Below are 23470 nucleotides of genomic sequence, written 5' to 3' on the forward strand. Positions count from 1 at the left end.
ATGCAATAATACATCTCTGACTCTGACCTGGATCCCCCACTCCCAGCATGAAGATCACAATCACCAGACCACTCTGACAGAATCACTTGTTTGCCTGCCTTTTTGTGTCAAACTTTAAAAGCTTTCTGTTTTGTCCCCAAACAGAAGAGCAAGACTTAGAAAATCCCAGCAAATTTTGTAGGACAAAAATATCTCCTTCTTGCTATATATAATTTTTTTGTTCCAGTCCCATGAGTACTGGGAACACTCTGTCACCTCAGTTGGGAGAAAAAGTATTTCTCAGTATTTCTTGTTTTGTTTATGGATATTCTCTGTTACAAGAATAAAACTGGGAAGGAAGGAAGAACAACATATTTGAAAGATCAAATTACAATTAAAAAAAAAAAAAACAGTTTTAAAGGAAGGAAAAGTAGCACTGGTCATTGCCATGCAGTGTAACAGCTCTCTGAGACACAGAAACAGAAGCTGGGCCTGCCATGGCTACCGGGGATATTTCACTTCTAGCTGGTGTTTCACCTCTTCAAAGCTTCCACTGGGTTTATTATCATTATTGCTTTCTGTGATATTTTCAAGTTTTCATCTCAGACCAAAAGTAAAATTATGTTGGAAAAAGTGAAAGAAAAGGGAAGACAGGCAGGATCAAATTACCAGTTATAGGATCATAAGAAGATGCTTTCTATTTCTGAATGTTTTTCATAACATGACCCAGACATTTTTCTAAGAAGAAATTTCAATTTCAAACAGATTTAACCCTTGAGAGTGAAGCAATGTGAGGGGTTAGGAATCTGTTAAACTCTTAAATCATACTTCTGAAAGATTTGTTGGTTGTTTTTTTTAGTTAATACATCCAAAAGTTATATTTAGATATACGTTCATTCTAGTAGTGTCAGTTAAGAGCTTATACACTGATTTCACTTTGCATACTAGAGAGAACTCCTCACTGCTCTTGCTCCTTCCCTTGAGAAAATAGAAAACAGCATATCTGATTTTCCAGATTTAGAGGCTCCCTTTTTCTAAGAAAGAAGTTTTTTAAAAGCCTACCCACTCTCTAAAACCCTTGACAATATTCTTGCCCTGGCAGCAAGCCACCAAAAAATGAGCTTCAGATAGTTGCTGCTGCTTTATCCTTTCCACAAACTTTTGACCACCACCACACACACCTGGCTGCCCCAGTCCCCCTAATGCCCAGTGTTTAATGGCTGATGATGCATACTGACCATCTATCCAGTGACAAGGTCAGCCACAGCTCTCAGGCTCTCATCCTCCTCTGTAAGTACAACACAGGCTCCAGCTCTCACCCTCACCCTGGTATTTCCTTTCAATTTCCTGGTTCTTCTGACCTCCTGGACTGGGACTGCACAAAGACCACACTCGCAGCCCTCTCTGAGCCCTCAATGACATTTCCAGCTGTTTTCCTTTCCCATTCTGCTTCTTAATGACTTAACAACTGAGCTCTCCTGTGTGCCAGATCTAGATCTAGTTCACATAAGCTGAAGGAGTTCCTCTGGATGTATTGTCATGTGCTGATTAAAAGGTATCCTGACATATCATATAGCAAAACCAATATAAAAATGATAAAAAGGAAGCTATTTTACACATACAGACCAACACATGGATTTTATGTTGTTGCATAAATTATTTTATCACATACAGAAAAAATAATGGTAATTTATGCAACAGGGAGAGAGCAAGCACAAGGATCAGCAGAGCATTTTTCCTCTGTTAACTCCTCAGTTGCAACATGGTGAGGATGGCTTTTTTTTTTTTTTGCTGAGGGTTACTAACCCTTCAGTGTGGTGAAGAGCTGCACTCAACCTGTCCACAAGCATTTGAACTGATGCAAGGATGTAACCGTACTCTAGAGCTCAAGAGAATTTATCCCTGAGGCAGAAAAACAATTACCTGAACGAAGAGAGATATAGATTACTGAGCACTGAGATACTTACTTCCTAAACGAGGGAATATATCCTTATGGAAGTAGCGACGCTAAGGAATGGGAGATGAGGGAAATGACCGAGCGGGTGCGAAGCCCTGCCGGAGAAGGAGAGGCGAATAGCAGCCAATCCTGTGGGGTAATCAAGAGTGCGCTTCCCGGCAGGAGGGATTAGGCTGAGTTTCCCAGTTACATTCCTCCATCTCAGGGTTTCACTCCTGGAGAAGAAATGCACCATATGCACCAGATCTGGAAGCAATTCAGGAGAACCCCCCTCTGCCACCCCCTTTCCTCCCTCAAAGCCGGCGCCATCCACACATAAGCAGAGAGGTGCAGGGGATGGGGGGCAGCGCTGCGCCCCGGGGCTGAGGGACGGGAGGTCAGTGCCGGGGCAGGACCACCTCCCGGTGTGGGGTGGCCGTGCATGGAAGAGAGGGGCTGTGGCATGAAGTGGGACGGGGTGTGGGGGTGCTCGCTGGGGGAGGGTGTCTTGCTGGGGAGGGAGGGAGCGAACGGAGGAAAGGGCTTCACTGCATCGAGGGAAGAAGCCCCTCTGCAGGAGCTGAGGGGGGATGGAGGTAGGGAAGCCTGTGAAGGTGGGGGCCCTCTGGGGCAGGGATTGCTGCCTTTTGGCGGGGCCCTTGGGGAGGAGGGAGCCAGCCTCCCGGCGGAGGAGGGACCTGCGCTGGAGGAGAACCGGGGGGTGAGGAGGTCTCTGCGGGCAGGAGTACCGGGACTGGGGTGGGGGGCTCTGAGAGGGGAGCTTGAGGAGGAGGGGAACGACACCACACCTGAAGGGTCTGCGGGGGCTCGGAAAATATTTTGGTGGCGTTGAGAGGGTTTGCGGGGGGGGGCTCTGAGAAGCTCTGCGGGAACTCAGGGGTCAGACGGGAGCTCTGAGATCTGCGAGGAACCGGAGCTCAGAACTGCCGGGCTTCGAGGGGTCTCGGGAGGGATTTGGGGAAAGCTGAGGGAGCTCCACTGGCATTTGGCAGAACTCTGTGGAGCCTCGGAGGAAATATGGGAACGAGCAGAGAGGCTGCAACGGGCTAGGGGTCTCTGAGAGGCTGGTGGAAGCCCGCGGGAAGGTCTGAGGGGATCTCTGTGGGGAGAATCTGTGGGAAGGCTTTGAGGAGAATCTGAGGGAGGCTCTGAGAGGATTTGAGAAGGCTGTCTAGAGATTTTAGGGGAGAGCCATGGGGACGCTTTGGGAGAAGTGGGTGTCTGAGGAGAGACTCAGGAGACCAGAGAGGCTCTGAGGAAGCTTGGGGGCTCAGAGGGCCGGGGTGGGTGCGGGCTGCGGGGGCGCCCCGGGGGCGGTTGCAAGTCCCCTCTCCCTCCCGTGCAGGCTGCTGCCTTCCTACCCCCGTTACCGTGGCAACCGCCCGGGCTCCCCCAGCCCCGCACCGCCGCCGCCGCTGCCGCCGGAGCTGCTGGGCAGCCGCCTGCCGCCACCGGCCATGGAGCTACTGGCCGCGGCCCTCAGCGCCGCCTGCGCCTTCGACCAGGACGGCTCGCCGGGACAGCTCAGCAGGTGAGAGGGGTGCTGAGGGCGGCGGGTGCTGAGGGCGGGAGGCGCGGGAGCGCGTAGGGGCAGCTCTCCCGCTGCTGTCCCGCCACTGCTCTGAGGGCACCTCCGCCTCTCCGCAGGGCCCCCCCCGCCGCTGAGGAGACCCCTGCCGCCGGCACGGCCGCGCCCGCACACCCCATGACGGCCGACTCCTGGAGGAACCTTATAGAGCACATCGGTAAGGAGACGTGCCCGCCGCGGGATGTCCGGCCGCCGCTGCGGCCTCACACAACTTCGCCGCTTCTCCCGCTCCCCGCACCGACGGCGGCACAGCAGCCCCTAGAGGTGCCCCTCAGCCCGGTCGGACTGCACCTGCCGGCCCCCTGAACCCCCAAACCCAGAGCTAAAGACAAGCGGTGCACAGATGGGGGGAGTTAAGGGCGGGGTAAGGGCTTGTGCTGCAGGTCCCCAACTCCCTATCCTTGCTGGGAACTCCCTCACCATCATTACGGTGGCTTTTTGAGGTCTTTGGGGGCATCAGGTTTGCACGTTGCCCGACAGTGGATTAATGCTATCGCAGAACAGCCTAGCCTTGCTCATAAATAATGATTATTCTTGTAATTACAAAACAATTAATCATTAAGACTTCCCCAAACTTTCTACTAAAATACAGTTTTGCATACTCCAGAAGGCATAAGACTAAAGTATTTTTTTCACCCATCCCGTTGGACATTAATTGTACGCCCCAGGTTCTGCATCTATTCAGTGTAACAGCTACTGGCATAGCACTTTCAACACAAGAATAAGTTATTTTATCCTTTGTGGTCTCTAAAAAGGCAAAGTTGTGGTTATCTGGGTGACTATGGAGGAGAGGACTGTTAAGCATTTGCTCCTATGGTATTTTCTTTTCTTTTTTATCTTTATCTGTTGTGGGATGGGGAGAGAACCTCCACAGCTTGTTTCTTGCTTTCCCACATCAGAATTGTGACATTCCTCAGAGGAATTTCATCAACAGCAAAGCTAAATCCCATCCTGAGGCAGGTTTTATGGTGGGAATATAGACGCTTTGTTTTTAAACACTCCTGCTCAGTTTCAGGAAATAGAATCAACATACTTGAATCTAGAGGGCAGGAATGCAGCACTTAGCATGGGAAAATCGAATATATAACTCTCACAAGCAGCAATGCAAACCTCCCTGGCAGAAATGAGAAGGCTTCTTAGGCTGTCTCTGCTGTTTGGTGTCAGGCTGTGGCATGCCAGGCTGATTCTTGGTACACCTGAAGCCTCTGGCACAATGCTGGAGAAGGAGGCTGGTGCGAAACCAGCAGCCTGCTAGCATCTGTCAGACAAAGCAGCTGAGTTTGGGGCCTCCTGGAGGAAAGTGGTGAACAATTTGCCTGAGTGTTGCCAGATCTGTAACCTGGTTTTGGCTGTGTAGATACTAACCTACCAAGGAAGCTGTGTCAAAACACTGTCAGTTTACTGGGACTGTGCACCTCAGAGGTGAGATAAAAATACTAAAACCTGCAGGAGTTCAGAGCAACCCAGTTGCTATTTTCATATATATTTTTATGTGCTGTTGTGTCAGAGGGAAGCTGTACAAAACTCTGCACACATCAGTGTAACTGCAAATCTGTTGCACCTTTATGGAGGAGACTGGGTTTTGACAATCTAAGGTGTTATGTTTATCCCCACCAGAGATGTTACATCAGATGCCTGGAGCTCACTCACTCCTTCCCTCCCTCCTGCTTTTGAGACATTAGTGGACTCTTTGCCTGAAACTAGAGCAGAGAATTTCAGAGAAAACCTCTATGTGCCTCCTGGGATTTTACACAGCTTTCAATGCAATAACGTTTACTTTAAGAGCGCTGCTAACTCTCTAAGGCAAGGATTTCCACAATTAGTAACTAGTTTTTCAATTCCCCTCCCAGGTTTTAAGAGAGCTGGGAAGGGAGACTGTGAAAGCAAAATTAAATTGAATAAACAAAAAGGGAAATGTCTGTTACGTACTATAAAAATTATGTAAGTATGCCTTATGAAGATCAGTCTTAAACACTTAAGTCAACAGATAACACCAAACTTATGCTCTGACCACAGGGTTAACTGTTAGCCAGGTCACAGTAGGGACAGCTGGGACATTAAGCAATGAAGGGAGCTTATGCTGGTCTCTTAACATTTTGTACTTGCTCCCTTACTAAATGTAAACATTTACTAAATAATTATATTGTCTGAGCCACATTCAGCTATTGATCTCAGCTTTTTTTATACACATTCAGTAAGTTCCTGCATGTATTGTTGTCTCCTTTCAACATGTCAAAACCTTGTTCCTTGACCTTGCATCAGATACCCCTCCTGTGTTGTGATCATCTCCTGTTCCTTTTTGACAAGGCCTTGGCATAGCTTCTCTCCCTCTCTCTTATCTACATAATTTTTCATTGTAACCTCTTTACCAACATATGGCTAGACCCTTAGGACCAAGACAGCAGGGATATCTTTTATCCTTGCTAGCACACCCTCCTTATTTCTTCCTACCCTTCTGCCTACACATCTACCTGTCTTTTGTCTTTCTTCTGTACCACCTTTCTGCTTTCTCCCCATATTGCTATCTTAGAGCTTCAACCAGTTTCTCTTGCTGTCATTTCCAATTGAATTCTGATGGTGGATGCTTTCCATCAGTCAGATCTTTCCATGCCCGTATTTGCTTTGCCTGCCACTGACAGCTCCATAGCTCTTACCTGCTCAGTCAGAGAACCTGGAAACAAAACAAACTTTCATTATCTGACTCTTAGTCTTATTTCCCTAAAAGCAAGAGACAAATAGTCTTGTAGATCTTTTAAAAATGGCTGCTCTTCAGATTTGCAAGAGGGTCCCTAAATCCCCCTTACACAAAGCATCCTCTGACTTGCAAGGCAGAGCCAGCAGCACAACATGGCTGTATACCTGCAGTCAAACACTGCAAGTATAATTATCTCCAATTTGAGTAAAATAGATTACGCTTCAGTTTCCCAGTGTGTTTTCCCTTGAGTCAAGCACTGCCCACGCTGCTGCAGGATGTTGCTTCCCAGCTTGTCCTGCTCTCTATGGGGCAAAAAGAACCCAGAGCCCTCGAGCACAGGCTGGTCATATGGATGAGTGCCACCAAAAGCAGCTCCAATTTAGCAGGCTCTCTGCTACATACCTACAGGAGCATTTCCACCCTGCTACATCCTCAGCACCCTCCCTGATGGTGAAAAACAGCCTGAAATGCTTAGAAAAGCCATATAAACCTAGTTGACGCAGAGAGAAATTACATAAGTGGCAGCAGCATGCAAAACTTCAGGGGAAGTCTCCTCTGCTCAGTACTGTGTAGGAAGCTAACAGAAGACTCTATGGTTTCCTAGGCACAGCTACCCTTACTGCTATTTTAATCTGGTGTTGAACATCTTTCCAGGAAGAACAGATAGCAGGACACACTTGCAGACTGCAGTAACGCTGTGCTTATTCCTGTGCCCTTCCCCAGCATATTTCCTATATAGTTTTAGCACTGACTGGTACAGAGCCTCATTAAAACAGCTCCCGAGATTTAATGGGCAGCAACATCTACATATCTGCCCACCTTAGACAAACTTTTAATCCCATTGTCTCCCACCTTATTACACATAGAGTGTCAGATCAAATATCATGAATACATGTGACCAGATAAATTTTAACCCTAATGATTCAGACAAATTAAATTATTTAGCATGTTTTTTTTAACATCAAAGGCTTTTCTCTTTATTCATTCATGTTACACTGCAATTCAAGTATAAACCAAAGGAGATAATGTAAATTGTGCTTCTTCAATTTCATTAGGGGAGGAAAGTGACTCAGTGTGCTTAGACTCTCCTGCCTTTACATGTCTTCTAAATTACATTTTATATTCAAGCAATTAAAATTCTGGGTCCTACAGATGGTTCAGAAAGAAAAATGGGACAGTTTGAAAACCCTCAGAGAGAAAAAGGATGTTCTAAAGATTGGCAGTGAACTTCAGGATTTCTACCTTTTTCATGCTGTCAGTTGATATCAGAGTGGAGGCATATCCAGCGCAATTTCATCTTCTCCTTAGAAGACACCTGGTGTCATTGATGTGCTGCCCCATAGCATGAACTCAGAGCCTGTTCCTTAGTGCTGCAGCAAATAGGTACCTTTTGGATATTAATTTTGTATCTTCAAGCATCATAGAAACTAAGAGGGAAAACTTCAGGATATTAAGCAACATGTCCAAAGCTAATCATGAAGTCCATATCAAAACAGACCTAGTAACTGTAGCTAGTTGTCCCAAAGCTTCGCCTGTCCAATAGCCAGTAACAGCAGCTCAGTGTTTCCTCATTAAGGATTTTTGTGGCCATCAAATTGCTCCTTTTAAAGTCATTTCAATGTGTGCAGTATTACTTTTCCAGACACACACTTAAATATAGACATCAACCTATATAACTTGTAACATAGTAATAGAGAAAATCAAGGTTTAAGAGACATTTAAAAGCCTGACAAATCGGTTCTTTTATGTCTTCTGAGTGATCATGGATTCATCTGACTGTGTTACTAAATGCTTTATGAGAACAGATTTTTAACAACACTTTAGATTTAGAAAAGGCCTTCAATTTATAGTTTCCACTTCTGGCTGAAGTAGGAATACCATAACAGGCTTTTCACTCTGCATGGAAGGGACATCTCTCACCTCTGCTGAGGTGAGCTAAAGCAAAGCAATTGTCCTTTCCCACAATACTTTTCTACTATCTCGTTCAGTTTTAACCTCTCAGACCTGCTATGTTCCTTCCTAGGGCTCTTGTACCAGGAATACCGAGATAAATCCACGCGTGAGGAGATTGAAACCAGGCGATTGCAAGATTCACAGACAGACCCTGAGGAGACTTCACCCAGTGAGGAAACTCCATCTGAAGCAGAATCCACAAGTACAAGTGAAAACAAAGCTCCACCACAAATTAACTTGCTGAGAAATTCCAACTCCAGGTTCAACTTATGGCAGGATCTTCCTGAGGTCCAGAACAGTGGTGTCCTCAGCATTCTCCAACCAGATGAGATCAAGCTGCAGGAGGTAATGAAGGAATATTAAGAATATTTGTTAACTGTGTTTCTGCTTAAAAAATGAAGATTGAATTAGGCCAAATGATTTAAAAACTAAAAGCTTCTCAGCAGTCAGAGATAAGCCTTGCCCTGCTGAGTACTTTCTGAGTTGCACTGGTTAGCACACCACTCACTGTTTATTGTGAAACTGCAGACATTGTTCTGTATGCTACTGCTTCTGGATGTTTCTGTAGCAAAGAGAACTTCTTTCCCCTTTTCTGATTCAGTGTTAGAAGCAATTTACAAAGGAAGAGGGATATTTAGGAAGTTTTTACAAAAGAGCCATTGGTTCCAGTGCACATTAATCCTTTTCCAAAGTAACTATCAGGACGCATAACTTTCCACCAGAAATCTTAGAAGAATTCAACCATTAACTGTAAGGTTTTGAATATGTTGACACAGTAGAAATAGAAGAGATAGAGATTGATAAACGTCCTTATATTTAATTGTTGTTACCTGGAGTCTATTGCAAACAGTAAAAAAATAATGACAGGTATATTTGCATTTAGCTATACAGTGCAGTGGCATCACTATTTTAAAGCCATGTGCTGTGACTTGAAGGACTATACTGAAAGGAGTAGGTGGGGGTAGCTGTCACAAGTGATGACAACATCAGTTGCACCACAATTTACAACTGGTTGCTATTTTGGGTATCATGGAGAGTGTGAGTGTTCTTTGTCACTGCATAGCACTGCATTTATAGCCAGCAGTGGAGAGGGCAAACCCTGTAAATGTGTGGTTTGCATTGTGGTACACTGCTCTGTCCCACAAGTCTAGCTGTACTCCTGCACCAGGATTGCTTCTGATGAGATGGAGGGATGGGTGTGGCAGCGTATCTGCTTAGCCCTGGCTCATGGGATTGTACCCAAAGTGCTGAAGAACATCTCTGGGTGTAAGCAGTCCCTCCTAAGCTCATCAGTTTCCATAATCCACACTGATGAGCACCTTGTGCACACAGTGCCAGTGCCGGCTAGGGCTGGAACTTGACTGTCACACTGGAAAGGTTCATCTTGTGCACCCCAAGGGCTGTGTAATATACACCCTTAGTGGAGCAGACTGATGTTTATATACAGTAATTTGGGCTAGCAAGCACAGGCTGTTAGTGTATCAGGGTTAGGGCTGAAGGTAAATGAAATTATTTGTTGTTTCTCTGTGTTCTTCTGCACTGGTTATTTGGATTTGTTCTGTTTACCTGGCAAAACACAGTACTTCCAAGTGCCAGCATTACAAACACAGTCTGGCATCTGAAAAATTACAGGCTTTTTTTTTATTTTTGCTTCAAATTGAAGAATTTTTATGGAGAAATATTTTGCTTAAAAGTGTACATTATAGATTTCAAAATTTGTCATTTCTGTTAAGTTACATTTGTTACCTGCATGGGTTTTTGGGAAAAAAATCTTGGTGCTGCTGAACCCCAATATTAAATGTGCTCAATTTTCTTCTTTCTGTTAAAATAACCAGAGAAATAAAGCAGTTGGAGAATGGGACAGTGCTGTCATAAAGAAGTGCTGTGCCTTCTCCACTGTTAGTTTATCAGACCTGAAATTTTCTTCCTGCTTGTCCTGGGATTAGCACACTAAGAGATTATAAAATTGCTCTAAACCAGAAAGCTGTGAAATTGGCTGAACATTGAACAGATAGAGTGGAGAATTTGCTTTATGAGGAGAATCAAGGTCAGAAAACAAGGAGGGCTAGAGAAGTCACTGAAGGTATTGAAGAGATGATGTTGAATTCAGCTTTGCTGTAAGCAAGCACTACTTGCTCCTGCAGTTCTGGAACTCTATTCATGTTGGATGTGAACTGTGAGAGTGAACTGTACATGAGGGCTTAACTTAGTAAGTGTAAAATGTTCAGCTTCATAAAGGAGAATTGGAGAAGTTTTCCTGAAGTACAGGACAGCAGAAATTCTGGAGTAAATATCTTAAGGACAAAACTGTATTTTCTGACCCATTTTATCTTCAAAGCTGTAGTAAACACAGGGACTAAAAAAGCTTGCATGTCTTCAGCCAGGAAAGGTGGAGCAAGGGTATTATTTTGATCATAGGGAGAAATACTGGCACACAAATGGAAAGAATTTGAACATCCTGCTTCATAGCTGAGGAAGGGAACACCACCAGAGCTGTGACAGAGCAGAGCTTAAACAGTCAGAGAAAAAGTTGGTTATCTGAAATAATCTTCTAAGTGAAAGAGACTAAAACAGGAAGAGAAATCTGGTGTTCATTAGTGGCAATGATGGAAAGTTACTGAGCAGCTTATCAAAGCAAGATTAAAAAAAAAAATTTTCAAGCATAAAAACAAGAAACTTGATTGGAAGGGCAGTGGATGCTTGAAAAGTGTCATAGAAAATGATTTTTTTTATTGTCCTCATTGGAACAAACAAGACAGATATTATCACTATGGATTTCATTATTTCTTTAGTATAGCCTGCATTCTGGACCTGCCCTTGCAGGTCTGGCACCCTCCACTATAGCAAACAGCAAACACAAATTCTACAGTCAGACTTGGCAGAAAAAAATCCTGACTTGGAGTGTCTGGAAAGCTGCAGTGCAAAATGATTGGAGGTGTCAATCTCCAGGATACCTGGAAGGGACAGCTATCCTAACACATCTGTATATCTTTCTCTATTTCCACCTATCTCATTTATCAAATAAAAAGGTACAGTTAAAGCTGTAAAAGTTACATTTAGGACTAAGCCAGTCATGCAGAAAGAGAGAGGTTCTCTCACAGGTTCATCCAGTGCCTGTGTAAAGCTTCTGGGAGAAGCTGAGCTGATACTCCTCCACTTTTCTCAATAGGAGAAAAGGAATCTGGCCTTGAAAAAAAATCCAGTGTCCTCTTATTTCTTAAACACTGTCTGTTCCATGGTCACTGCCTAAGTTCATCTGTATGGACACCCTTTGCTCTGTCTCCCTTCCGGGGGCTGTGCAGCCACAATCTCCTCCTCTGGTGCAGGAAACCACTTGTTGGACTTAGGTGCCCACTGGGAACATTTCCTGGGCTGCCAACCCTGTAAAGAGCTGAAATGTCACTTCAACTAACTGCTAATTTAGCATCTCTGGATTGAGTAACAGTCACTCCTGCTGAACCCATTCACGCAGGTCTTGGACTGCAGCACAGTGTCAGGGACACAACCCAGGTCTCTACCTCAAGTTCTTATGTGATGCACAGTGATATTTCCAGGAAAAGAACAAAAACTGATCAGTGGAAAACTCCAAATAATTTCTTTAGAGAGGAAAAACAGACAACAACCAAGCCACAATACAGATCCCCCAGCTGATTTAGGGTATATTTCTCTATGTACACATCACAAACACCACTGCATGTACCTGTGGCTCCTCAACTTTAGCTGTGCCCCAGCAGCCACTGAGAACCAGCAGAGCTCAGGGACTGACACCCACACTGCCTGGCCAGCTCCCCCCTCAGCAGGGTGCAACAGAAGAGCTCTAGGAACAAGGGGAGCATTGAAGCAGCTTTAGGTTCAAGGAAGCAAAACTTACATTGAACTACCAACTGCCTCTCTTAGTAGTGGCAGCATGGGCCATAGGCCCCAGGACAAGGAACCCAAGGTACTCCATCAAGAGATGCCTGAAGGATCTTAACATTGTGTTGAACCTCTGTGAGAATCTTCAGTTAATCTTACTTCAACTAATGGATTCAGTAGTTGTGTAAATAAACACCTTTTGTATCTGCCTCTGAACAGAGACAAGATATACTCCCCCAGAGTCAGGGATCTCTGAGAGGTAATAGTGGAATGTCCCTGCAGCACTTGCAGTAGGTAGAAGACTTTATATCTACATCTCATTAAACTGATTTTTATCTCTGAATGAAACCATCAATTTGCCTTTCTGCTTCCACAGACCACATCCTTGGCCTGAGGAAACCAGGCTTTGCTCCAGGGTTTTCTCTTCTAACAGGATAAGCAAAGGCTGAAATTTGGAGATTATTTATGATTTCTAGTAGTAGTTAGGCACTACTGTATCTTGTCCTGTTCTGTTGTGAATTGGGGCAGAAAAGCGTATGGCCAGGGCTGACCAGGGAGTCTCACTTGGACAGTAACTGCTGTATTTCCTCTAGGTCAGGGCTGGTGGTTGTGGGAAGAAGACTTCCCCAACTAACTCACTGTCTCCTCACAAAACATGTGGCAAATGAACAGTGGGCTTACGTCTCCCTGCAGCCTGGGCCTGCAGGGTGGGTGCAAGGTCCCTGGCTGTGCAGCACAGATGTTCTCATTATTGCCCGGTGTTCCTCTCTGTAGAAATAGAAGAAGAACATTAATGAGATGTTCTCATTAATGCCTGGTGTTCCTCTCTGCTGACTTCCTTCTTTGGGATTTTCCCCCAGGCCATGTTTGAGCTGGTTACTTCTGAAGCATCATATTACAAGAGTCTGAATCTGCTGGTGTCTCACTTCATGGAGAATGAGCGTCTGAAAAAGATCTTACACCAGTCTGAGGCACACATCCTCTTCTCCAACGTGCTGGACGTCATGGCTGTCAGCGAGCGGTAAGTTGGTTGCTGAGTGGCACTGAAAGCAGCAGCTTTAGGTAGCTGCAGTTGTAGAGGGACGGAGGAGCTGACTTCTCCTGGGAACTGCCTGGGACAGATAGGTCGCATTAATATGGGTGCTGACTTTTTCATTTAGCTTCCTGTTGGACCTTGAGCAGCGAGTGGAAGAGAACATTGTGATCTCGGACGTGTGTGATATTGTCTACCAGCACACAGTTAATCACTTCTCTGTGTACATCACCTATGTCTCCAACCAGACCTACCAGGAGAGAACCTACAAGCAGCTTCTGTGAGTTCTAGTGCTTGTTGCTGCACTATTTTGCAAAATTGTACAGGCCACAGATTTAGCTGTAATTTTGGTATTTATGAGAAAAGGCTAGATAGCACAGAAATGGGGTTTCCCAATGATTTCTCACTGCATCTGTAAACAGAAAACACAGTTAAAGGCTATATAGTAAGGATTGGTTGATGCAGGTAACCTGGCAAGTAAATTCAAAGCCAGCATTTCTCAATTGCAGGAAATATTTATGGTCCAAGCAGGGCCATGTACATGCTTGTGAAATGCATATATTTTTAATCTGCAAGTAGAGGCAAGATGGAAGGCCAAGAATATAATACAGATCTCTGATGAGAAGAACAGCCACTGCTTTTCCCAACCTTCTCAGCAAGGCATTCAACTTTTCCCAATTTCATAACTATTCTTTTTCAGAACAACAGGATTTTCCTAAAAGAAGAAAAAAAAATTTGAAAAGCTATTTTCTTCACATTCTACTGTTATACACACAGATCTAGGCCTGACAATATAATCCAACATATTTTTGTAGTATTTTTCAAGTGTAGCAAGTCTTTTGGTCCAGTAGAAATTGTCTGATACAAGCTCAAAACAAGGAGTGCCCTACAGGCTTGTCTTTGAGAGGAGGAGAATCAATTTTTCTCTAGTTACAATGTCCTGGATTCTTTCAGGACAGCCCATTGCACATGCTGCAGTGTATTTTCTCCTATAGCATCAGCTGGTTCAGGCAAGTGTAACAATTTTTAGTTCTTTCATTTCTCTGCTCTCTAGCTTTTGAGGAAAAAAAGTATTTTAAGGGGCCTTTATTGAGCTTGGCCTGCTGTTCTCTCCAAAAAGAGGGTACCACAGGGTTTCCTACAGGCAGGGGTGAGCAATACAGCTGCAGAAAAAATTTGCCTACAGCCATTATCTAAACACTTAGATAAAGCAGCAATAGGCTGGGTTACTTGAGCTTGAAAGGGACCTGTCGGAGATGAGGTATTTCTAAATGTGAATTCAGAGGGCAGCATTTTTTTCTGCAGGAATACATAAAGCACGTTGAAAAGAACTGACTCCCTTCCCCAGGCTCCCAGCTAGCACAGGAATTTTGCAACACTTGGCTGAACTCAAAGCCTGAGGTGTGTCACAGTTTCCCCCATTTGACTGTTCCTCAGACACATGCAGTTCCATTCTGCCGTGAGTCACACTGTCAGACAGGTACCTGATGCAACAAGGAGGAACACTGCTAATGGCTTCTTTCAAATGTTGTAAAGAACACACAGTACAGGCAGGTTTTGCACAGTTAGCAACCTCTTTGCATCCATGCTGTTTGTAGGACTAGCCAGGACTCCAGCAGCACAAGACTTGCTCAGGTTCACTCAGTCCAGAAAGCTTTGTCTGCCTGTGGCAGCTGGGACTGCTCTGCTCTGCACAGCTGTGTCTGTGGCCCAGACATGGGCCCTGCCCATGGCCCCTGCCCTTCTCAGGCCAGATAATGATTTCCATCCTCTAGCTAAGCAGCAAGGAATATTCAAGCTTGAGATACTTTGTGGCTTGTCTTGTTCTTATGACTGTGTGAATTTCACCTTATCACAGAGTTCCAACTGTGTAAAAATATATAATTATGCCTCTGACTCATTTACTTGGACACATACCCCATTCACATACACCTACACACGCAGTGTATGCTGCTGAGCTAGATATGAACACATGTGAGCACTGCCGTGGCTTGTACATTAGAAGTCTATTTTTTCCCTCCCCCAACACTATTTATAGTTTTAGATTTAAACTAAAATACACCCAGAGGCATTCAGTCCCCTCCTTCCCTCTTCTCTCCTATTGGGAGAGACCAGGCAGATGCTGTCTCTGGGACCAAGCTGCTTTTGGGTCACCAGCCATATGCCAGAGTCCCAGGCAGGGTAGCACTCAAAGTTCTCAGCTTCTCTATCTCTCCTCCCAGCCAGGACAAACCAGCCTTTCGGGAAGTGATCTCACAGCTGGAGCTGGATCCCAAGTGCAAAGGCCTGTCGTTTTCTTCCTTCCTGATTCTGCCATTTCAAAGAATCACTCGACTCAAGCTGCTGGTGCAGGTAGAGTTTTGCTCTTCTCTCTCTCACAAAGGATTTCTGGATCACTCCTGGAATTTTCCTTTTCAGCAGCTGCAAATGGAGCTTAGATACAGCCACAGTTGACCCTAGAACTGGATGAAGTCTTTCCACAGAGTCAGACATTCACCACAGCTATGGAAAAAGGATTTCAGTCACTGAGTCCATCCCCAAACTAGTGTTGAATTCGCCAGATAGCTTTTACTGAGTCAAAGAGCTGAGGAGGAGCTTTGTTGAGCTGTCAGAAGGGGTAGCAGCAGTCCATTAATGCAGCTGCCTGACAGTTAGCATGTAGAGGGTGATCTTGTCCCCCAATGAGTTGCAGCTGGGTCAGTTGCTGAAGATTGGAGGTGGGCCTGATCTTAACAGGCCACACCTGCAATCAATAAGAACTAGTGCTATATAAGAGTAAGGAAAGAGGAGCATCACCTTACTGTGAGGACCTGGAGAAGTCAGTGTGTAGAGGAGCTGCCTGTGAGCAACATCAAGAAGGTATGAAGCTCAGATAATATGAAATCCTCATACTATGATGATGATAGAACTCGAGTTATCTAAGATAACATTAGGATGGTCTCACACACATGCAGAGCAACTGGATGACATAGAGATGCTACACAATGATGGCTTGGACCAGTCAGCCAGTGCTTTGCCACCTTATATAAACCCTGCTGGAGAATATGCTTCTAGGGATGAGGAAACAGCTCAATCCCAAATGGTCTTATCCCACTGGGATTACCACTAACAGTCTGTTAGTGCCAGCTCTAGTTATTTATTAACTTATTTTTATAAAATAAGAATCTACCTGTTACATTTCTCTTAGATATAAGGTCAGATAGGAAGAGGTTTTAATGAGAAAGAAGAACTAAGAGGTGAGAGTCACTGTACCTGTGTTACCTTTGCTGTAATTAGGCTGATTTGTGGTAGAAGTAATTTGTGGGCTAGCAAAGATCTTTCTGTACTCTCACGTTGGGATCAGCATTAACACAGGCTTTTCTCCCCTACAGAATATTTTGAAGAAAGTGGAAGAGAAATCTGACAGGGAATCCACTGCCCTGGATGCACATAAAGAACTGGAAACAGTAAGTTTGAATAAGTTAATGGAAAGCCATTAAGATTAAACCACTCTGCTCTTTTCACACACCTACCCCCCTGAAAAAATCACCAGCAGACTACATTCTGTCCAGGAGCAGTTCCTCTGAATTCTGTCACTGTGTTTCAAGAGGCTTTTTTCCCTAAAGTCTGAAGGATGGACTAGTCTACTTGCACTTAGATGCCAGTGACAGCAAACCCCTTGCTAACAATAGATGTATGTTTCTGCCATAGGAAAGGGCAGAGAATGTTTTCCTTTAGAGTCTCCAAGAACACAAAAGGATTTTCACAGACACCTGAAGGCGATGGATCTGACTGAGAGGTGTGTGCAGAGTACAACTGTGTCAGGCTCCTCCGACACAGCACACTTTTTCTTCTGACCTAGAATAACAGCTTCCTAATGAAGTACACAAGCCAGCTTTTAGCCCTCTTCCCTGAAGCTGGTAGGTAGGTGTGGTGTTCAGTTGTGCTAGTTACTGATGTGTACAAAACCCCACAAAGGTAGTGGGGTGTTTCCCATCTGAGCTGTTCCTGATATGGTTTGACAGGATAATGCCATATCTGAATGGCCTAGACATAGCTGGCAGCTACATGGGCTGGGACAGTGTTTCAACCCTTCTCCATCAGAAGCTTGGAACATCTCCTGACTCTTGCGGTTCAACACAAGTATTTGAAGTTGAAAATTGTGCTAGAACATCACCCTGAGGATGGGCATGCAGTCTCTGACTGAAACACTAAAACAGAACAGGCTCTTGGATTTGCCCTGAACCAGTATAGGAAGTGTATGCTTGGAGATCACTGGGGATAAAGACAGGGACTTTATCAATGAAGGATGTTCTGCACTGAGGTAGTATTTGCAGAATCCCTCTTGATGCATCTGGTAGCCAATTATTTTTCCATTAGTCAGTAGCCTGAGGAAGACTGTTCCTGTAGCATGCAGATGACTATAGCCTCTGATAGAATAATGTTGGGTTTGTACTCAGTCATCAGTGACTCACATATTCAGTTTACTAATTCTTTTGCATGGTTAAACACTTACAGGTAAATGTTTAAGCTGAGATACCTAATATCCAGCTAGGTACATAACAGAGACCATCTGATGCTTACTTTTTCTGTAAGTTTATTTTCTGTCTATTTGAGAGGCAAGAGATGATCACAGTTTTAGTTACTAATATTCTGTTAGAGTAGCAGAAACGCAGCACAAAGTGGAGCTTGTTCTCCAATGCAATTTTTCTACCTAGCCAATTCGCAAGAGAGTTGCTCCTTATGAAACAGACAGTGTCATCTAGGTTAAGGTCCCTGTAACAGCATAGTGCTTGCACGTTGGTTGTGGTTTTTCAGTTAAATGTTTGTACTCAGAACACAGCTGGGCTCTGTATGATGAATGTCTCTTTCCCTAGGACATTTCATAGCCCTGGCATCTAGTGCTGCTTGGCAGAACTACAGCATCTGCATTTTTGAAAAAAAGATGTTTGGCTTCATTCTCTCCTTGAAGATGATACTGCAAATGTACCTCATTGCAAGTGTTGGGAACAGGGAAAATGAGATATATGATATGTCAGATTCTGGAAAACAAGCTGTTCATTTTGCTGTGCAACCAGAAGCACTGTTTTATACTGTCTGGTTCAGTAACTGAATGTAGCCGCCTAATATATCCTCCGACAGTTTCCACCTGTAACACCTTCTGGGTGTTTGTTAGCTCTTTGGTTGTTCAGGTTTTGGGGTTTTTTTTCCCTTCTCTTTTTCATGCACCCACAGTGCTGATAAAAGAATTTGGCTTTGTATATTCCTGTTACAGCAGGGCATTTACCTGACTGTGGTCAGGCCTTTTCATGCTGTCCATCATCACTTACTTGCTTTAGGCCAGCAGGGACAAACCTTTGTGCTCTCTCTTCCCAGGTGGTGAAAGCATGTAATGAAGGTGTCCGGAAGATGAGCCGAACAGAGCAGATGATCAGCATCCAGAAGAAACTAGAATTCAAGATCAAGGTATAAGCACAGGCTGGACAGTTTTGGTTCACTGTCTGCACTTTGCAGACAGCCTCCAAAGGGGCTGCTGCAGGCACAGCACCTCTGTGTGTGCTCAGTGCACACTCGCTGCAGAGGGTGGGGCAGCACCAAGGCCAGTGTGGTGTGCACATACACTGGTCGGACTCGTTGGCATCACCTCTCCTGTGCAATGTGCTCCTGCTCAGCACTCAGATCTGGCTCTTCCCTCTTACCTCCCTTCAAAATGCAGGTCAGCTTTCAGCTGTTATTTTACATACAAAATATGTCCAAGATAGATGAAAGCTACAAAGCAAAACACTTTAAAACTGAAAAATACCCAGACAAAGACTGTCCCACCATTTTGATTCTTTCCTGTGCTTATGTATTGTGTACAGTCTCTAAATACCTGCTGCTGATCTGTTTCAGCTCCACTGAGGGAATTACTACATCAATATTTAGGGGTATCTGATCAGATCTCAGTTATATATACCAGATGGTGTATATATATATATATATATAGTTAAATATATATATACACACACCATATATATATAGGGTTTATATATACATATATATATGGTATATACATCTCAGATGTATACCATTAAATTCCAGTGCTGAGTATAAAGTTGTCAGTTCTTTTCTTGAATGCTGTAGAGATGCTTCTCAGGTCTATCTGCTTCACAAACTGTAAGGATCATATATAGTTTCCAAGCAATCTTTTTATGTACGTGAACAACCAAAACAATTTTATTTTTATAGAGCACTTTACCAGTGTGTCAGGGCTAGACCACAGTTCACAGGACAGTAGTAGATTAGGGAGGCTACACAGTTGCCTTCACCTGTTGTAAAGCTGAGGCAATAATGACAGGCAGGAGCTGGTTCATCTCTGGAGCAGATTTGCCTTGGGAACTGGCACACATAGGGCTCTTCTGGGGAGAAGAGTGCAAGGAGTTGAAAAGAAATATTGTACCACCATGCATGTGATGAGCACTGGTAGAAGGTAGAAAGAGTGACAGTTATACAGGTATTTTTCAATATTTCAGTCATTTGGAAGTGTAGTATTCTTCTAGTGCAAGATGTGCTGCACTTTGTTCTGGGCTTCTTGGTTTTAGCACAATATGAGTCAAAACTCCAGCAGAAATGCTGTGGTAGGTGCGTGGACAGTATCTCCTCCTGACAGGGACAGACCCAACCAGAGGAAACCTGTTTAACCTTTGGTTTTTTTGTAGCCAAAAGGCCAAATCTGTGGTTTTAAAAGTCAGTCTTACTGTTTAGGAAAGTTCAGCCCACTTGACAGGGTCTCTCAGAGAGAGATCAGGGCATAGGCTGTTGTTTCATTCCAGTACTTGGCACTCTAGCATTCCATCCTTAAATATCTGTCCATCCTCGGGCTCTTGCTGCACCCCTATCCAACTTCTATCATGCTGTGCTAGGCTGTGTGGATGGCAGAACACACTGCTCTCTCCTTGCAGCTCTGCTCCAGCCTCTGCAGTGCAAGTTGTGGTGATGGGAGTTCACTACCCTTCCTTTTGCATCTCTTGGTGCTTTCAGCATCATAACTACTTGAATCCATGGGGTTTTACTGCTTTCCTAAACTCTGCCATCTTTTCATCCCTTCTAGTCTGTACCCATCATCTCTCACTCCCGCTGGCTGCTGAAGCAGGGGGAACTGCAGCAAATGAATGGTCCAAAGACATCACGAACACTTCGCACCAAGAAACTCTTCAGAGAAATCTATCTGTTCCTTTTCAATGATCTGCTGGTGATTTGCCGGCAAATTCCAGGGTGAGTGCAAAATTTGGGTAGTACACAGGATACTTCACTAGTTCTATTGCCCCAGGTTTATCCAACATGTGATGCTGTGACCCCATCCTGTCCCTCAGGCACAGGCACATCCCTTGGCCTGACATGTACACCTCCCTCCAGTAGTCACCTTACCTTTGAGCACAGCTGACTCTTCATGGGTGGCACAGCTCTCTCTAGCTGAAAATTCATGGCCAACAGGAGTTAAACAGATCCCAGGGCAGATCTGCCAACAAAGTGACTATGCATCCAGCAGTTTCTGCAGGGTGGAAGTGAGTTACATTGGCTGGTGAGCTGACCCTGGAGACCTTTCTTCCTGTCAAGAAGTGATTTTTGACTCATTGCTTCCTGAAGAACAGCTCAGATTTAGTCAGTTAAAACTCTTAGAAAGTTAGAGTAGCAGGGAGGGGTATAAATTTTGGCCTGAGGCCAGTGCTTATATTTGACATGGTGTAACCTGCCTGAGGAGGGTGTTGTCGTGCTGAGGACTGTGTCTTGTGCAAGCAGACACTGGTGAAACACAGCAGCAGAGAACAGCACGCCCTTTGTGGCATGAATTAGACCCACTGGTAGGGAGCATCTTGCCCATCCACTGTTCCTAATGAGCGTGTCGCCGCACTGTCTGTATGCTGGGAAATGTTTTGCTTCTGTGGCAACTTGTATCCAGAAAACACAGAGGCACTTCATAAATAGGAATGAATTAAGCCTGACAATCCCCTTTGAGGGAGCGCCATCTGTGTTTTGGACGTGGGGAGCTCAGACAGAGCAAGCCACTTGTTCCAGGCCATGAGGGCTGCCCAGGGCAGAGCACAGAGAGAGTTCCTTGCTTTGCAGTGGTTTTTATAGCCACATGCTCCTCCTATACCACAGCAGGACATCTTTTCACCTCCTTCCATGCAGCAGCTCCTGGTTGGTGTCCTCAGTACAGTTCTGGGTGGCTGAAGTCAAAGTCTCCTGCAATAACCACAGTTTTTCCTAATCTCTCTAACCTCTCCCAGGGACAAGTACCAAGTGTTTGACTCTGCTCCCCGAGGGCTTCTTCGGGTAGAGGAGTTAGAAGATCAGGGGCAGAGTTTGGCCAATGTCTTCATCTTGAGGCTGCTAGAGAATGCAGATGACCGGGAGGCCAGCTACATGCTGAAGGCATCGTCCCAGTGAGTACCAGTCACCCTGCCATCACTTGGCAGTGCTCTCTCCCTACACCCTGCCTTCATGGGGACTAGCTGTCCAAGCTTCCCAGGGATGGGCAGGGGGGGCTGCAGCCGAGCTGGCCCTAATGGCCTCTCTGCCCAGCATAACTCCCCTGAGGCTACTCAAAGCCCCAAGGCTACTGGTCACCTAGGCAGGTTTTTCTCCTGTACGGTGTATTTGAGGCCTCAGGAGTGGTGAACAGACAGGCAGTCCCTGTTCTGGGACAGAGAGGTCAGAAATCAGCTCGGGCACCAGGTCCCAGCTGATTTACAGACTGCAGCATATTCATAAAGTAAAACCAAGCAGGATATACACTCACACACTCCAGTGGCTCCACTGACTCACAAGAATCATGGCCATGCCTAACCAGCCCTGTGGAGCAAAGTGTCTCCTGTTTGTGGGTGAAGGTGGGAGAAAAGGCTACTTTCTCCATGTCTCCACAGCCAGTGCCAATCTTGTGCAGCCCTTCTGCAGCTCAGGGCCTCCTTGTCTCCCTGGATACAGATTTTCTGGCTCACTGATTTTTCACTTCAGGCTCCAACAAGCTCAGGCTGGGCAAATGATTCAGCTGTGCTAGCACTGACCTGATTGTTTTGGAGCATAGGGCAAGGCTTTCTCACTGACCCAAGCATTACCAGGCCCACATTTTCTAGCCACCAGCTAAACAGCTCCGAGAGACAATTCACATCCCCAGGCTGATGTTGTCTGGCATCAGCAGGCTGGTGTTCATCATCCATATTCCTAAATGAACACCAGCCCCAGGGTTGCACCCTGACTGCCCCCCCACCACCACCACTGCCACAGCATCAGCATGATAAGCCCCCAGTCCAGTGAGCAGCTGCACCTTCTCCCCAGACATATGGCTGCAGCTTTGCTGCACTGAAAATAGAGATGTCAGTCACACTATGCAGGGCAAGCGCACGTGTGACGTCTGTGAGGCTTGGCTGTGCAGCAAATGATAAACCAGGCCACGATTTGCTCAGCTCTGGGGAGGCAGTCTCAGGTCCATGCTCTGCATCCTGTCCCATCTTCTAGGCGGCCACAGCAGGTATGTGATCCAGAACATGGCTTGCCAACAGGTCTTGTGCACTGACATGTGACATATCGACTGCTGAAGGCTGCTGTTTCAGAGATGCAGGAATGATGGAGGTAGTACTGGGCACAGACTGGAAAACTAAACAGTTAGAAGACATAAGTGGGAGCCAATCAGAGACTTCTGCATCTCTTCTACAGCTGTTGCAACAATGCTGCTCACTAGCAACTTGCAGCTCATGCCCTGGGTGGGCTCTGCCAGGAGCTGACACTTTATTTGGACACAACCAGTTGCACCCATAGAACTGGAGTGTGGGTGGGCTCCTTGCAGGCTGAGAGGAGCTGGGCACTGTGGGTGGATCCATGGAGCCCTGGAAGGATCTGTGTGCAGGGCCAGCATACAAACAGGGCCGCAAGCATGGCAAGACTCTGGGTTTGACCTCTATGTGTTATAGCTCCTCTGTGCTCCAGGCCCTTGTCCCACATATCTTCATGTGATGTGACCTGCAGGTGTTTCCACTAGTCCTTGGCATTGTTCTTCATACCTGAAGTTTAAAGTATTCCCAACCCTACAGATCAACCTGCCAGCACTTGTCCTTTACATCCCCCTTTTAGGCCCTCTCCTTCCTGAAGACACTCCTATGGCTTTTCATGTGTGTCAAGCTCAGGCTTTAAAATGACCTGAGAAGGCAGAAAACTCTGGCTCTCTGGCAGATGGAAGCACAGCTTCCATCCAGGCAGGAGTTGGAGCCTGTGAAGGTGAACTGCCCCATTTCCTTGTAGGGCTAAGGGAAGCCTGAGGGGAGCCAAGTCTGGGTCTTCTCCAGCATTTGTGAGATCTTCACCCTCCCAGTTGCAGGTCCAGGTTTTGCAGCATGCTGTTCACTTCAGGCTCCAACAAGGTCTTGTTGCCAAGCAAGTGTACCTTTGGTGTGC

The 23470-nt window shown here is 45.5% G+C and overlaps 1 protein-coding gene across 2 annotated transcripts in view; it reads left to right on the top strand.

Moving 5' to 3' along the window:
* Positions 1 to 23470, top strand: part of NGEF (neuronal guanine nucleotide exchange factor) — a 48562-nt gene that overhangs the window by 20775 nt on the left and 4317 nt on the right. Inside the window, exons 5-15 of one of the 2 annotated variants that reach the window (XM_050978180.1) lie at positions 2142 to 2312; positions 3282 to 3467; positions 3584 to 3681; positions 8243 to 8517; positions 12888 to 13048; positions 13188 to 13340; positions 15283 to 15412; positions 16432 to 16506; positions 18416 to 18505; positions 20130 to 20293; positions 21310 to 21465. In XM_050978180.1, the coding sequence (XP_050834137.1) occupies positions 2142 to 2312; positions 3282 to 3467; positions 3584 to 3681; positions 8243 to 8517; positions 12888 to 13048; positions 13188 to 13340; positions 15283 to 15412; positions 16432 to 16506; positions 18416 to 18505; positions 20130 to 20293; positions 21310 to 21465 (1659 nt within the window). The remainder of the gene's footprint in view (positions 1 to 2141; positions 2313 to 3281; positions 3468 to 3583; positions 3682 to 8242; positions 8518 to 12887; positions 13049 to 13187; positions 13341 to 15282; positions 15413 to 16431; positions 16507 to 18415; positions 18506 to 20129; positions 20294 to 21309; positions 21466 to 23470) is intronic. The other variant, XM_030227257.2, reaches the window with a different exon arrangement.

The sequence above is a fragment of the Serinus canaria genome, chromosome 9 (assembly GCF_022539315.1).
Source record: "Serinus canaria isolate serCan28SL12 chromosome 9, serCan2020, whole genome shotgun sequence".
Lineage (NCBI taxonomy): Eukaryota > Metazoa > Chordata > Aves > Passeriformes > Fringillidae > Serinus > Serinus canaria.